Source organism: Electrona antarctica, assembly GCF_951216825.1.
Source record: "Electrona antarctica genome assembly, chromosome: 11".
NCBI lineage: Eukaryota > Metazoa > Chordata > Actinopteri > Myctophiformes > Myctophidae > Electrona > Electrona antarctica.
Window position 1 is genome coordinate 13,074,001 of NC_136792.1, and position 17,192 is coordinate 13,091,192.

Sequence of the window (17,192 nt, forward strand, 5' to 3'; positions counted from 1 at the left end):
AGGAGGCCGCTTTGTGCAAAACAAGTTTTTGGACAGTACACCTACAGATTTTGTCCAAACATCACGCAAATTGGTACACAGTCTCTCTAGAGCCATTCAACGAAACGGGTCTTTCACATTTCTCAGACTCCATCCTGATTGGCTAAGTTCGCAGGAGTGCTCAGTTTCAAACAAAATGCTGCAAATCATGAACACATCGTGTGATTTCCGTGAAATTGTGCACGCACATTCCCACTAAGCCGAGGAGGAAATGCCACATGAACATTTTCAACTCGGCCTCATGGTGGCGCTATAACTGGCCGAAAAGTGTTTTTACCTCTAACTGCACGGATCTGTGGATAACTTTGTATGCCAACTCCCTAGAGGCCAAGGAAAAACCTTTGCCTGGAATTTTTTTTTCTCATAATCCACCCTCATTGGCTACGATTGGCTTCTACTTTTCAGGAGTAGCCCGCTTTGTACCCGTTTTGTACAAATCGCCACAACTACTCAACGCAGCGTCCGATTGTGGTGAAACTGTGCATGCATATTCCCACTAGGCTTTGGAAGAAATGCCACTTGACAGTTTTCAAATCAGCCTCATGGTGGCGCTACAACAGGCCAAGCCGCGTCTCTCACACACACACACACACACGTTTATATTGCTCCTAAACATTTTGCCAAACATCACACACACTCCTATCCTCCTGGTGGAGACCTGTGCCCAGAAGGGCACTTTTTCTAGTTCCACATGTTTCACATGTTTCCAAGATGTTTTTGAAAATTGCAGACCTACAATCTCATACTGTAGGTTTAAAGTGGTTTAACACATTTAGCTGGGGACGCCCTTGAAGCCACCTGGGACCCGTGGGGTTCGCCAGACCCCACTTTGAGAAACCATTGCTGTGAATAAACATAATAATGATAATAATACCCTTTCCGTTCTGTCTGCTCGGCCACTGTTTGAGGTCCCCGAAGAGCTGTTCCAACTTAAAACACTTGTACTGCTGAAGTCTAGAATGGAAAAGCAGGGCAGAAGTTCAATTTACACTACAGGCTATGATTGACAGGTAAGTTTGCTCTAAATATTTAAATATGTTTTTTCCCCCCTCACAAACCTGCCAGCCAGCAGACGCTCCGTGAACAACTCCTCGGTGGGAACTCTGACATTGAGGAAGTCCTCCACTAGTGGTGAGTGAGATGCCTCTGCAGCATCACATTTTGTCTGCCAAAAGATGGCGTGAATTATGCATACTGTATATCAGCATGTCAAAAGCCCTGTACATACATCAGCATGTCAAAAGCCCTGTACATACATCAGCATGTCAAAAGCCCTGTACATACATCAGCATGTCAAAAGCCCTCTTACGTGTCCAGAATTTTGCATTGACGCCTGGTACAACCTATACTGTACGATGTTCTACCTTTGATGCCGGCGCGCTTTCTGTCTCTCATCAGCTATTGCTAGACATGTAGCAACATAACTTTAAAAAAAGAATGAATCAGAATTTGAAGGTTTTCAGAAACCTTATAGGTCAGGCCCTAGAAGGCGTTCCCAGATTCAGCCTCAGGCATCAATGGGTTAATCCATTAAACTAAAGAGATATTTCACTTTCACATTTTTGGGGGGGGGGGGGGGGGGGCATTTTATCGTCTACTTTTGTGAAACACCCCAGACAGTTTTTAAGACGCTCAATTCAGTATTTAGATACAGTATTTGATATTCATGGAGTTTGAAGTTACAATGGGTTTGTTTAGGAAGGGAGTGTGTCTGAAAAATATATATATAATATCTACATACTGAATCGAGCATATTAAAAACTGTCTGGGTGTGTTCACAAAAGCCTGAGTAGACGATAAAATGACCCCAAAGTGAAATATCCCTGCTGGCCGATTCTACAAAATGTCAGTTTTCTGAAAAACGTATGTTGCTACAATATATCAGTGGTGCTCAAACTTTTTCATATAGCCTATTTCATGTATGTAGCTTTGAAGTTAAATGTTCACTTTAAGAAAGACGGTACTATATATATTCAAACAACATTTCTCCACGAATTCAAGGCTTCGAGGGGCAGAGTAACCGATCCATTTCTGGGCGTGAAGCATAGCCTTTAAGCCTTCTTGTGCAAATTTCTAGACACATAAGAGGCTTCCTTTAAACTGCACCTACACAGTAAATAAATACCTTGGTGCTGTCCCATGTGAAAGAGGAATTGAACAGATGGAGGCTTACAGCTGAAATGCCTTGATGCAGAGCTTGCATAAAGCTCTGTAGCCTGGATCCTGTTCAAGAAAAAGGAAAAACCTTAATATTTTCTTTAGAAGATTACATGCTTCATGCTTTCAGAGGCGATTATCCACCCATTCTATCATGTTACATACTCGACTGTCCCATTACAAAGGCATAGGATAGGCTTGCATTCCTTTTCATGTCTTGTCTTTGAAAGAAAGAGCCGACCGATGGCACATTGACGAGTCCCACGTCAATCCTGACGTTTGCATATAGTCCCCGACCACTGATTACCAATGTTTTGACTGGCAAATTTGACAGTTTGGAAGAAGTTATAAGCAAACAAATAAATAAATACAGACACAATACCTTTTCGACAGATAAAAAAGCATGAACTTGAATATATGAAAATAACTGCCAACATTGTAATTATCCAATAAACAAGCAAGCGACTAAATATTAAAGTCACAAATATTTCAGAAACATTTTGAACAATGTTCACAAATCGGCTGCATACCTGTAATTGCCCATAGGGGAATTTTAGACCGCCTCATATAAGAATTGTGTTTGAAAAATAAACATGTCGTCCCGGCCGTTACACTCATATGGATATGAAGAATGAACTGACTGAGAGAAAACGCTATTGTTACTGCTGCTGAATTAGTTACATTTTCGCTAGAAACGGACTGTATCATATATGAGTGACTGACTGTCGCAAACGATACAGAGCCACCTCCCTGACAATAAAGGTGGTTGCACACTGGACGTGTTTTTTCGGAAAACCGACGGAAAAAACGCTAAAAATCCGAAAAACGCAGCAGTGTGCAGGGACCTTAACGCCAAGACAGCTTGTTTATTTTTGGATCACAATCCTTATATGAAACGATTTTAAGATGACCCCATGTTATTCTCCATAGAGAAATTACTTCCGTGAACCAGGCAGAACCAGGGGATGAGCGAGTGACGCCAGGACTTCGGCGCTCTATACCGATTGGCAAATAATAATAAAAATAATGGCATCTATATCGGCCACAGCCAAGCCCCCAGAAGGGCTGGTCAACGTTGAAGCGCTCGCCCCTACTGGTCAGGGCTGGGACTGTAGGTGAACCCGTGCATTTAGCACGATGAAACCCTGTGCAGCTGGGGTTTAACATTGAGCACTTCCACATTTTGGACACAAAATTGGTGTCCAAATGTAAAAAAGTAGAATGAATGAATAGCAGGGGGCGGGGCGGGGCAGTCCGCCTTGTAACGTTCAATTGATCACCTGATGCTATGTAGGCCATGGACTGGAGGATGGTGGAGATGAACTCGCCCACGTGCTGGAGCTTGGCCTCAGACAGGTAGAGGATCTGATTGCCGCTGTCAAAATAAAAGTCTCCGAGGCAGTGCGCCAGCAGGCCCTGGCCGGAGGTGCAGTGGGACCCGGGAAGGGACCTGGCCAGCAGCAGAAGAACGGGCGGGAACAGCGGACACTTCCCCAGAAGACACATCACCTGCATGGCGGCATAGGGATAGGATGATTCAGCGATATTACACGAGAGGGTGTGCTTTACTGTCATTAAAACTCATCCATCGCCAAGGACTTATTTAACTTCTTTTTCATGATGTCCTGGAGTGCCAAGGACGTGTTTTTCGTGTTTTATAACATGGTAAAAAAATAAATATATATATATATTTTCTTTTTAGACTTTTTTTTTGAAAAAAATAAAAATATATAAAATAAAATAAAAGATATATGGTGGCGGTCAGGGCCTTTTGGCGCCCCCTAGTGGCGATGGATGAGTTAATGGCACGCCTGCGTTGCTGCAGGAACGAGCCGATATGAGAGTTCCATAGGCAGCGCAGAAGTGCCATTAATGACAGTAAAGCACAGCCTCAAGTGTAATATTGCGATTATACAACAGTTACACTTAAAAAATAGTCAACTCATATTTCATTATAACTAATATATTCAACAATAAAACATTTTTTAAGACAGATGTAGCCACTATAAGACCGAAAATATCCCATTAAAGGCTTTGCTCTGGGAGAGCAGCGTGACTCAGAACAGCTGATTTTTATGTTTTGATTAGGCGTTCCATCATGCTCATTTAAGTATTGTATAATATTGTATAATATTCGTTAATGTCGTTAATGTCGTAATACAAAGAACACGCTCACAATAATCGTATCGCAGAAATTAGAATTTATCATGAAATTATTGTCCTCCGTCATACACTAGGATGAGCTTTTGTCGAGCTGCAAATTCAGTACCTCTTAAACCCTCTATAGTACGAACCTGTAAAGAGTGCATTTGGTACACTTAATTCACTCTACAGACACAAATCGAGTCGCCAAAAATAGCTTGTAGATCGGCTATTTTTGGCGAACAGAGATGCCTGGGATTCAAGTGACATTTTAACTGATTTGGTCATCACGATAACATTGTTAATCGCAATTATTTGTGCCACAATAATCGTGACACTTTCGTAATGTTCATATCGTCCCATCCCTACCTGGCAGCCAAACAGGAAGACCGCCGAGTGCTGCGGAGAGAGGGTGTCTAGGGCTACGGGAATCAAGGAACCAGGGTCATCCTCCATAGGTGCTTCTGTAATGACTACAATAGAATAGAATAGAATAGAATAGAATAGAAATAATATAGAATAGAATAGAGCACAGAAGTCCTGACGTCAATCGTTCATCCCCTAGTTCGAGGAAGTTATTCTCTATAAACATTGTGTTTCTTAAAATAGTCTCATATAAGCATTGTGTTCCAAATGATTTGTTTATTTTTGGAACACGTACAGTTCTGATTTGATGCGATATAAAGGAAGGAATTCAAAATAGGGGGAAAAAACACGAACCCAGTAGGATGTGTAAATTATGTCTCTCTATAGAACGTTATGATCTCTGCCAACATTGTTATAATTGTTACACTGTCTGTCGTACAAACTCTAAAGGGCATAGCAGTGGCGGCCATATTTGGTGCCACAGATAGAAAACTCATGAATGTTTCCCATAGATTTCAGAAAATAAATCAATGATTTTAAGCTGGATTTTAATTTAATTCAGCCACAAAATGGCCACCACTGCCCTGCCTTATTTCCCCTGCAGCTTCCTTGTGTCCTGATGACTTCACCCCATGACTATACCCTGGGTATAGGCAACCCGGCCTGGCGAAGATCTGTGCTCCGAGGAGAGCACTTACTTATTTTATGTTGCATCATCAACCATATTTCATATCTGTCTATCACAGCAATAACTCAAGACAGTTTTCATGACATTTGGATGGAACTTGGCAGATGATTTGGGGGTAGGGTCAGAACCCTGCTGGGGGCATCGTTTTAATGATGGCCATGTCAGTCCATCTATCCACCACTTCAGTCCCACACAAACTATCTGGACAACCACTGGCTTCTTTGCCATGAAATTACAATAGACAATGGACCATTATAACTATAAGACTGTGGTGACCTAATGGCCTTTACTTTAGGGCATAGGCGGCAGGTGGATTTTACCTTTGGGTAGGCTAAGCGTGGGGGGGGGGGGGGGGGGGACCGCGAGGCCGCGCACATTTATTTATTTATTTATTTATTTCCCCCAGATGGTGCCTGAGGAAGGTCCCTAGTGACCGAAACGTTGCTTCATTAAATGAGCCGAGCAGATACACAGTGTGCGGGTGTACCTTATTGCTTTCTTTGATGTCCACTGGCCTACGCACCTGTGCATACGCCTGATTGCTAGGTGTGCGATAGTTTTCTCCTACTCCAGATGGTCTAAAAATGAGTTACTTTGACCAATTTATTACCAATCTCGTACACCATTGCTCACGAAAGCAACACCCTTGACCCAATTATAGACACTGCATCTAGCTTTTAATTAAAGTTCCCCGGGTCATTGTTTTGGGATATTTTGGCCGATATGGGTCTTTTTCTCAAGTTTCGAGTCAGTGTGGAGATTACTCGGCGGTGTTGCTGCCCCTCCCGGCGCATGGCTCTTCACAGACGGCACAGAGACAGCAGCCACTCCGCTGAACGTGTCAGTGTTGCTGCAGTGGTGTGAACTGTGAACCGTGCGGTCACTGGTGGTGCTGCTGAGTGCTGACAGCCGAGCCGACTCACAGCTTCTTCTTAGTTCTGAATTACTTTATCTTTGCCTTGAAAAAGACCGTAGGGCGTAGGCTATATCCATTTTGCGTTTTTCCAAAACAGCAAAAAGGCTACCAAGTAGCCAATCATATGACCCGATCAGCGATCACCAGGGGGCAGCGACCACACACACACACACACACACACACACACACACACACACACACACACACACACACACACACACACACACACACACACACACACACACACACACACACACACACACACACACACACACACACACACACACACACACACACACACACACACACACACACACCTCAAGGCTACTGTATAAGGTATGGCATCAGAATCATGAATGGTCATCTGTGTGAGCCAATGTGATCTTTGTATTGCTACATGTCTGTAGTTTATGAAATGATTATATCTGAGTTATCAGTGCCTTCTATATAATGCTACGCACATATATTATATATATTAAAAAAATACCCAGCAGGTATGTAAGGCTAGGCTAAGCCTTGCCTAGCCTTACATACCCGCCGCCTATGCTGTAGGGCCACCATTAGTCCACAAGTTCCACAAACGTACAATGAACAAGTTGTCTCAAAATGCAATGGGACAGACTTGCTGAGTGCATTCATACTCCATGTATGCTCCTCCTATATCGTCTAATGCCTCTTCACACAAAATATCTCGGCACCTATTGGGCAGATTCCAGGATGGACTTCGGTGACCCCATGGACCCTTTCCCTAGCACCAAACTTCAGCCAGTTGGATTCAAGGGGCTGCTGTTCTATATTGGCTATAGCATTTTGACCAAGGTGCTGTACCTACCTACTCATTCCCTGCCGTTGACATATTTGACGTATTTTCTCCCAAGGCCCATGGATGGCCTTGGGAAAGGTTCACTAGCCTTTCCTTGGTTTCGGGTTCCCGGGACACCACGTGACACGTCACGATCACATGACCGGGAATAATAACCTGCTTTCCCAACCCTGTAGGAGGCGTTGGGAAACCCCCCCACAATGCATTCCTATGGACAACTGCACGCAGTGCTCGCTCTACCCCATAACCTGTAGCTTTCAAACCCATTGTCCGGTATGGATCATAAATATTTTCCGATTCCGATTTATTTGAGAGGAGAATATTGTAAATACGCTCTGAATGCATGCAGGGAATGAGTTTTTAAGATGGGTGCCAAAAGAGGTTTCCCTATGATTACGAGCCAAAGAACCACTTGTAGTGCTATTTACAGTAGCAGCATTTACAGTATTATGTTTAGTGTTCTGGTGGAGATGCTGACCAGGCTGAGCTGTGGTGAGGTTCTGTAGGGACTGCTGGATCTCCTGCAGTGTTCTGGACAGTGGAGACATGGCTACCAGCTTAGACAGGTCCTGCTCACTCAGACAAGTGCTCTGTGCATGCCCTGGAAAACAAAGAAACATTTATTTTACAATCATTTTGAATACGATTATCATGGTCCAACAAGACTTTAATGAAAAACGCGTCACAAAGTGGCAAAAGGTAGGCACATACTGTCCTCCTACCCCTGTTTTTATTCCTTAGAGTAGACAAGAGGCGCCTCTCCAGGTACAGTAGCTTCATGACAGCTACAGTATACAGCCTGAGTACTTAATGTCCATCCATCTTCAACCGCTTATACGTAGTTGGGTGGCGGGGGCAACAGCTCCACCAGAGAGCTCCAGACTTCTCTCTCCAGAGCATTAGTAACTTCCTCCTGGGGGATCCCGAGACGTTCCAAGGCCAGTGAGTCCATGTGATTCCTCCAACTGCGCCTTGGCCTGCCCCGGGTTCTCTGTGTGTGTGTGTGTGTGTGTGTGTGTGTGTGTGTGTATGTGTGCGTGCGTGCGTGCACGTGTACGCGTGCGTGCGTGTGTGTGTGTGTGAGTGCGTGTGCGAGCGAGTGACGCAGCTCAACAGTGCCATCCAGCAGTATTGGCGTGGCACTTCCGTGCTCATCCACACACACAGACACACAGACGAAGTCACGTAATAGAAGTGGCTAGCACCACTCATAAATCCTGTATATTGTGCACGTAAAGTAATATTGTAATGTCTGACAGGACAGGGTGTTAAATTTGTTATTATTGTCAGGACTGATTGATTGGCTGAAAGGCAACAGGTGTGGGGCTCATCACACACTGAATATAATACATCAGAGTGTGATGAGCATATTATGCTGTCTGTGTCTGCAGTGCACTATTCTCAGTAGGGTCTGAAGAAGAGCCTCCAGGCTCGAAATGTTACCAATAAAAAATACCCACGACGGGAGCAGCATTATGGTGTGCAGAGTATATTCTTATTCCAACAAGGACCTAATTTGCAGGATATCACTGTGACGGTAGAATAAAGGCTGTGGGGATGCCGATGGCCTAAAGGCACATACCACATACACTCATACAGGACACTGAGGACAGAGACTGGCAGTGAGTCGCATGCAGGATCGATTCCCAAGCCTGACGACCTTACCGTTGATGTGTGCCACCCCCTGTCTCCGTTTACTGTCAATCTGCACTGTGTGTGCCACCCCCTGTCTCCGTTTACTGTCAATCTGCACTGTACTAAATAAAAGCAGAAAAGCCCCAAAAAGATCTTTAAAAATAAAGGTTTAGTGTCTTACCTGAATCAGTGGGAGGAGCCCCTGTTTTGGTCATGTTCGTGGGAGAGAACTAAGGAACAGGAATTAAGAAAAGAGAGATTCAAGTTTAAGTGATTCATTACCCAAATATTAACACAATTAACCACATGAACACTAGCATCATAATAGCTGAAAATGTGTCAAAAATAAGACAAACTTTGCTTGATAATAGACAAACATTTGGCGACCATTGGTGAACATATTTCCGGCCTCTTTGACGTACAACAAATTATACAGTAGGTTCAAATGTTTGTTTTTACTTTACTAGAGTATTTCCAGTTTTCAGTGCTTCTACTCAGAGGTACTACTCGACTACAATTTGAAAACATTTGTTACTAGTTCTAAGGTTGGCAAGGAATATCAGAGCTACACAATTCACAGCCATGCACCTTCCTCACAGCATCACACAACAACACACGCACGCTCAAATGCCACCACATTTCACACAACACTTGCTAAGTACAGTACTCCGGCACAGTTCGCGGCCTATTACCCCGCTCCTAATGTCTCCACATATTGTACAGTAAGCATACATTGACTTATTGCAGCGCAAAACCACTTCCTGGTCATATTCGTCGGCACAGTATGTAAAATTGCTCCTCATTACTGCTTCACTGTTAATGTTCATACCACATGCTGTCATATTCTGGATGTAATTTAATTTTACTACAAACACAGTCATACATTACAACATGACAATAAACCATGTTGTTACGCAACAAATGCTATCTTCATTCCAACTACTTCCCGTCTGCACTTACACCCTATTCTCCATGTGCATCAATCACACTCATTACTCAAACAAACACCTTCCTTGCTCACTACAATGAGCAGTGCAACATTGCAAGGATGACAACGTTGCAAGGGAGACGACGCGTGGTGCTAGAGTTTCTAGTCACCTCAAACACTAGCCATGGCTAGTATGGCGAATATACTATTACTAATATAGGTTGCTGCCTTCAGGAAGGAGATATGGTGTTCCAGCATACAATAAGGTCGGACTCAAGAGGTCCTTTGTCCACCAATCGAAAGGCTTATTAAATCAGGAGTTTGGCCAGGGGTAAGCTAGGCGGTGGACATTGCTCTTAATGTCTTTATGTAATCTTGTTTTTGTTCATTGAGCTATGTCAAATGTGTGTATATGTGCTGGCAGTTACCTGTGCAGAGCCCATGTGTGTGTCAGTGGTGCGTGTGTCTCCAGGGTGCAGCTCACACTGCAGATCCTGGCTCTGCCAGCACTCTCCACTCAGCCTGTTCAGAACAGCTTCCACGGAACGGAGGACGGCTCCCAGCAATGCTGCGTTGGAGTTGGCTGTGGAGAGGAGACACAGCCAAAAGGTCAAACTATATACCAACTAAGCTATGGTGACTACAACTAAGACTAAACATATTAACAATTTCATCAACAACTAAAAACGAGTTAGGGAGGGACTATTGTAAAAGTGATCCAGTTTCAAACACAGATGCGAAACACGGATACAAAACACAGATGCAAATTACAGATACAAAACGCAAATACAAAACACAGATGTGAAACACGGATACAAAACACAAATACAAAACACAAATACAAAACACAGATGCGAAACACGGATACAAAACACAGATGCGAAATACAGATACAAAACACAAATCTGAACTTGTGGATACAAAACACAAATGTGAACCTGTGAGTTCACTGACGTGAGTTGCAAATCTGAACTTGTGAGTTACAAATCTGTAATATTTGCTGTGAGACTTTTGAGACTATTCTGACCCCATACACCGACTTCACATTCGACACACGCGTCCCACACACCCACAGGGAGTATAGTGCCAGGTATTGAGTCGGTCGGACCCACGGTTCTCCAGAACCACCACAAAAGGCTCTGGTCAGGCTCTGCCAGTGGGCCTAATGAGGCCAACTCCTTTCACCTGTGTAATTTCCAGCCTCTGCCTCAGCCAATTGAGGCTCAACAATCAGGCTCTGCCAGTGGGCCGAATTGATTGCCAAGTACACTTTTCAGTTTGCAGTCTTCACACACAGGCACATACACAGATCTCCACGTGGGACACTGGCTGACAGTTAAAACGGGTGCTATGACAACGTATATCATTAGGTTCCCAAGTTGCATCGTTCCCAAGTAGGTCGGTGGCCGACTGCGACGGGCACGTACAGGTCTAGTCTAGACTAAAAACCCATCTTTTTTCCCTGCACTATGGTTGCCCCTAGTTTCACTGAAACCACTATGTTCACCTTGCTCTGCCCTGTGGTTTTAAAACTCTATGTTGTATTTTCTGAATGTATTTTTTTTCTTCTTTTCTTCTTACATGTTTCAATGTCAGTGTATGAGTCCACCTGTGGTTAGTGGGCAGATGTGACAGTGCATTGTCTGTTTCGGTGGTAAAGTCTGACTATGTATTGCCTATTTTTACAAAGCATTCTGTTCTCTTTTAAATCCAAAGAGAGAAATGAAGGCCTCCCTCCCTGGACCCACACTGTCCACAGTCTCCTCACAGTGGCCAGACACGAATCTGCTGGGGCAAAATAATGAATTGCCCTCACGCAGTGTGATATTAGTATGGCCAAGCCAGGCTAGACCAACAGATGGTCGTTGATCAAGCACCATTTCAACCCGTCCTGTTTGTACTTCACCCGAGAGGTTCTCAAACTTTTTTGGCAAATAACTTTTTCACATAAGGCACCACTGAATTACAATTGATAGTAGCACCTTACATTTATGTCATATTACGGTACATAGATATGTGAAACTTTCCCCCTGAGATACAGTATGTCATGAGGATCTGACCTCATCAAACCCGGTACACTCAAGACACGCTCCATATACAGGTATGGCCAGTACAGATATAATTCCATATGTTGATCTGACCCCCCATGCCAAAGCGCCAGCACTCGCCCAGCAGTCTGCTGCCACCCAGGCGGATGCGTGCAAGCGACCTCGCCCTTTGGGGCGAGGTCACTTCTCGGCCTCAGACGTCTTACTGGTACAGTACATTCCAAGTATTCAGCGGCACGGCACCCCTGCACTTGCGCCACGGCACCCACTTTGAGAAACCCTGCTGTACCTTCTGCGTCCCTGTCCCTGACCCCACTGGAGGACGCTTTGCTCCTCATCGCGTCACGGTCCAGCAGCTCCTTGAGCACGTTCAGTTTCTTTGAGTCCATGTTCTCCAAAACATTCTAAAAACAAGAGACAGATATGGAAGGTATATTAGCGATGTTGTACATTAGCAAACATATGGGGCAGCAATCTTTAGCTTAACCAAATGAAACCTTATGGCATCCCTATTGTGCTAGCTTGTAGGGGACAGCAGTGGCTCAGGAGGTATAGTTTATAGGGGACAGCAGTAGCTCAGGGGGTAGAGCATCCGTCTTAGAATATGAAGGTTCTATAGGTGCGATTCTCGGCTCATCCAGGCTGCGTGTCAAAGTGTCCTTGAGCAAGACTCTGAACACTGAATTGCTCCCACTGAACAGGTTGGTGCCTTGCGTGGTTTCGTCCACCATCGGTGTGTGAATGGGTGAATGTGAAGTGCATTGTAATACACTTTGGATAAAGGCGCAATATAAATGCAGTCCATTTACCACTTGCAGAGCTTGCAGGTTGGCTATTTTTTAGCAAAGAGATCTGGTGGAGAAGGAAATAGTGGACCTGGGGGGCCATGGTCAACTAAGTTAAGATTTTGAGTGATTTAAGGTGAACTTTGATCGAAGCTTGGGGAGTATAGCTTTTGTATCTAATCCAGGTGCACTCTGGAACAAAGTAAAAAAAAGTTTTTAATGTGCTGCAGCAGCAATCAGAACAAACATCTTCCAACGTAATAGTCTTCGTCAGCATTCGTCAGCGCTAACGAATGCCACTAGGTCGGGAATTGTTCGTTCTGTGATTGCTGATGCGGGACATTCCAAACTTTTAACTTTGTTCGTGAGTGCGGATGGTTCCTTTGTTGTTCATGTTGTCAAGAAATGTGAACCCGGTTTTACCCTAAAGTCTTTGATTGAAGTTCGCCTATGGTCTTTAAATGAGAAGCTACTGTACCTGTCTGAATATTGTTATATCTTGCTCAGTTTTCTCTTTGCTCCTGTGCTCTGAGGAGGAAGTGTTTTCTCACTCTTTGCATATGCATATTGCCCGAGGCAGATTACGCAGTGCAGCGCAGTGGTATATTAATATTAGTATCGCAATGCGAGGCTAGTCTTCACTAACAAACATGTCCATTTTATATATTTTTTTTAATATTCATTGCATCTATAAATGCAATGAATTTCTCTCTACGTGTGCGTGCGTGCAGTGCCGCGAGCTTGTATATTTTGAAAAATCTGACAAATGTGAGAACTACTGAATTTAGAAGAATAATTGGCCTCAGATCTTAATGGGCTAAATGAAGATCCCCGAACCCTTCCAAGTTGTCACATCACACACATGACTGACTTATAGTAAACTAGCATGCAAGTGCTGGGTACTGCTGCACTAATTGGCAGAATCGGCTTTGTTTCGCATTTGTTTGTTCTTAGAATGTTGAGTGAATGGAGAGAAAATAATTAGTATCGTTGTTCTCCTTTCATGGAGCACAGGAGCAACAGATAAGGATGATTAAAACAAAAGAACAAAGTGCGGCATGGATCAGTGGCTCAATCGATGGGTGCTCTTTGGTGGAACATGTAGGTATGCGGGTACAGTAGATTACCAAAAAGATCCAATAAATGCTGCATTGTTTCCAAAGTGGTACTGCAGACTAATGAGGAAAGAAAAGGCACAAAGGCAACAGAGATGGAGATGATATTTGGATTTTTATCTCCATCTCTGCCTTTGATTACTACAATCAAAGTTCTGAAAAAGTTTAAACATCACAACATTACTTGCATAATTACATTATTCTATTGTTATTACTGTGTACTCTCCCTATTATGATTTTGTTTCCCAGTTTCACAGCTGCACCAAACACATTAAGGGGAATTTCTTCCTAACCGTTTTTTTTTACAAAATCATGTTGATAATATGTATATTGACCAAAAAAAACATATACAAAAAATAAATAAACATATAGGGCGCTGGACCTTTAAGAAAAGCGTAGGAGGGGTCTTACGTCAGCATAGAACAGGACAGTGATATGATAGTAGCCTAATACAAAAATGTATGGAACTCCAACCTCCCCGGTCAAACCCAACTCAGCTTCTTCTATGCAGCGGTAGAGTCTGTTCTATACGGAAGAGAGACGGGTGCTACACCAGAATTATGCGTGCAGTACCTAACATCAGCAAGAGTACACATGTTACCAACAAGAACCTGTATGATGGAATGCCAAGGGTGAGCCAGAAAATAGCAGCCAGGAGAATGAGACTAGGAGGACACTGCTAAAGACACCAAGAGCTGCCAGCCAGCAAACTAGTGCTTTGGGAACCAACACACGGGCACCAGTCACAAGGACGTCCCACGTTAACATATGTGGATGTACTCAAGAACGACGCAGGAGCGCAAAGCACCAACGAGCTGGCCAGATGTATTGAGAACCGGGATGACTGCAAGCAACGATGGAGGGCTCGTCTGAGGACGGCCTAGAGAGACAATAATGTTGCGATGCGAAACATTGTAAGCTTGTACATTTGAAAACTTGCTGCTCTACGATAAACACTGCAGCCAAATTAACTTGCTAGCCCAGTGATTCCCAAACTTTCCGTGACCCAAAACAGAAATTAAGATATTCGCCCGGGACCCAAACTAGTGAAAATAGCATTGTTTTTTTCATTGGCACGTTTGACTGTCCAGGAAGAAACCCTAAATACAAAGGGAATACATCATTGCACATACAAACGACTCCAGGGTGTCTAATGAAGTACTGTCACCTCATAGACACATGAAACATTGGAAAAATACAAAAATGCTGGCACTCCATCTTTAATTTCTTAATGACATTACTGGAAAAAAAATCATTGGATTTTGTTCTTAATTCATGAAAATATTTGCTTTTTTGTGAATGTTTTTTTTTTAATGTTTTGAAATAATGTAGCCAAAACCAAATGTAGGAAACAAAAACTAAGGGGACAGATAACAATGTGTCCCCAGTGTTGTGCTAGCCTCACCCTAACGGCATCAGTCTGCTGGCAGATGTTACGGTAGAAGTCCTGCGTGTGTTTGCGGTGCCGAGCCAGCTGCGAGGCCAGGTGCAGGTTCTGGTCCTCCAGCTTGTCGTACAGAGTCTTCACGTTGAACTCCTCCAGGTCACATCGCCCAGGAGGCACTGGTGAGTCGGCAACACAGAGAAAATGGGCCGTCATTCTTGAAATGCAGCAGTACTGTGTACATCTTTGGTAGAAACTCTAGTTTGCCAAGTGGGAATTTGCCTTACTGTAAAGGACGTCATCACCCATTTTCAACCATAACTTCATATAATTGGTCCCCACTAATTGCTCATTACCAGTAAGACAGCTCCATATATGGAGATCTAAGGGTGGCAGCGGTGGCAGTGTCTTCAGTGTACAGGGTTTGATGAGGGCCCAGGTAGGGCCGGGCCTTAATTTTCGGGCCTGTTGAGAACTCTAGTTTCCGCCGGCTGCCGGGCGCGGCTGCACAAATAACTTTGGAGCAGGCCCGTCTAGAGTTTAAATGGACAGCTATCAGTCAAAAGGGAGACATCGAAGAGGAAGGATGGATGGGGAAGGATCAATATATGGTCTATATATTGGCATATATTCATATTGATGACACCAGGGATCTCCATATATGGGCTTAATTGCGACAGCAAGTCGCATTTACTATGACATCAGCAATCACGTGATGTCACGAGACCTGGGCACCATATATGGGGGCTGTCCCCATGTATGGGGATTTTGAGTGATACACTGATGGGAAATGCACGATTCCATACTTAACTGCGACATTCAGTCACAATAATATGGTACCATGTTTGTCTATTCACTCTGTGTCTCAGAGGAGGGTTCAATTAACCCATGCTCTGCGGCATACCATGCCAACTTATTCAAATAATTAAATGTGCCTTAAATCAAGAGTTCTGTGAGTGCTGGTTTTCCCTTTTATAGATGTTCCTGTACAGTTCATAAACCTTCCATCCAGTGACATCATTGATGGGGAGTCCGAGCTAATAGAAACCGCAGGCTTTCTATTCCTGGACCGTAGCATGCCATTGTTCTTGCGTAATAAATTAAAGGATTTACATCTCTGAAAAAAGTATCTGCTCAACTGGTAGGTGGGTTTCTGAAGTGTACACAGCCCTCCTATGAGACACAGGCAGAGAAGGAAAAAAATGTGCACCATTTTAACACAAGCATTAGTAATTATATGAAGGTTAAAATGGGTGGAGTCGTCCTAAAAGTCAATAACACTATCATCATAGATTTAAAGTCCCTGTCCTTAGTGTTTCAAAAGCCTGGTGTGCTTGCATTCTTTCTGGTGTGTTGCTGTACAGTAGCAACAAAACTTTTTTTCTTTTTTTAATATGTTTTTCAGAAAACTTAGGTTAGTATTTAGAAGGCGTCCTAAATGGGTTAAATCCTCCTGGGTAAAATATCAGAAAAAAGGTATTTTTTTCCTCCTCCCACCAAAATGTCCTTCTCTGATCTTTGTCCTCAGTATTCTATTCCCTATAAATTATGCATTATGTTTGATCTGCCAGAATTTGCATCAGACCTGTTTTCAGTGAATACTAGTCTGACAAACTGACTCCACATGCAAATCTCTACGCTTTGGATCTGTGCGGGGTGCACAAAATGACAAGAAGGATTCATAGGTAAGCAACAAAAAATACATTAACCAAACAAAAAACATGATTGATTTTTGAGGGAGTGGGAATTTTACCATTTATCACAACAAATGTAATACCTTTATACCTTTATACATGGCTCCAAGCTCCCAGCAGCATGCTAAGTAGGGTTGTCCCCTGATCGGAAATCGGCTCATTCTAATAAAAGTATAGTCACATTTTGCCTTTCAATAATTGAAAGGCAACACAACAGATTACACTAGAGTGACATACATTAGGATATTTGCTATTGTGATATGGCATAAGTGTTATATAAAAATGTAAATATTGGATCGGGAAAGATCGGTATCGGTATGTCTCAAAGGGAGGGCCTGTAAATAAAAAAGTTTGAGAACCACTCGCTCTGAACTAGAAAGGTGGAGGCAGCAGGTGGATGCAAAGCTTTACAAGCAGCAGCAGCAGTAGTGTGTGTGGTAGCAATGCCAGAGATCCAGATCCCAGAAGCCAT

At 43.5% G+C, this 17,192-nt stretch overlaps 1 protein-coding gene across 1 annotated transcript in view; it reads right to left on the reverse strand.

Moving 5' to 3' along the window:
- LOC306931991 (uncharacterized protein) overlaps positions 1-17,192 on the reverse strand; it is a 202,584-nt gene that overhangs the window by 6,600 nt on the left and 178,792 nt on the right. The window contains exons 92-101 of the mRNA XM_079513696.1: positions 15,048-15,205; positions 12,032-12,146; positions 10,123-10,277; positions 8,948-8,996; positions 7,610-7,732; positions 4,708-4,811; positions 3,477-3,705; positions 2,165-2,262; positions 1,098-1,204; positions 914-993 (exon numbers count right to left, since the gene is read on the reverse strand). Coding sequence (XP_079369822.1) covers positions 914-993; positions 1,098-1,204; positions 2,165-2,262; positions 3,477-3,705; positions 4,708-4,811; positions 7,610-7,732; positions 8,948-8,996; positions 10,123-10,277; positions 12,032-12,146; positions 15,048-15,205 — 1,218 coding nt within the window. The remainder of the gene's footprint in view (positions 1-913; positions 994-1,097; positions 1,205-2,164; positions 2,263-3,476; positions 3,706-4,707; positions 4,812-7,609; positions 7,733-8,947; positions 8,997-10,122; positions 10,278-12,031; positions 12,147-15,047; positions 15,206-17,192) is intronic.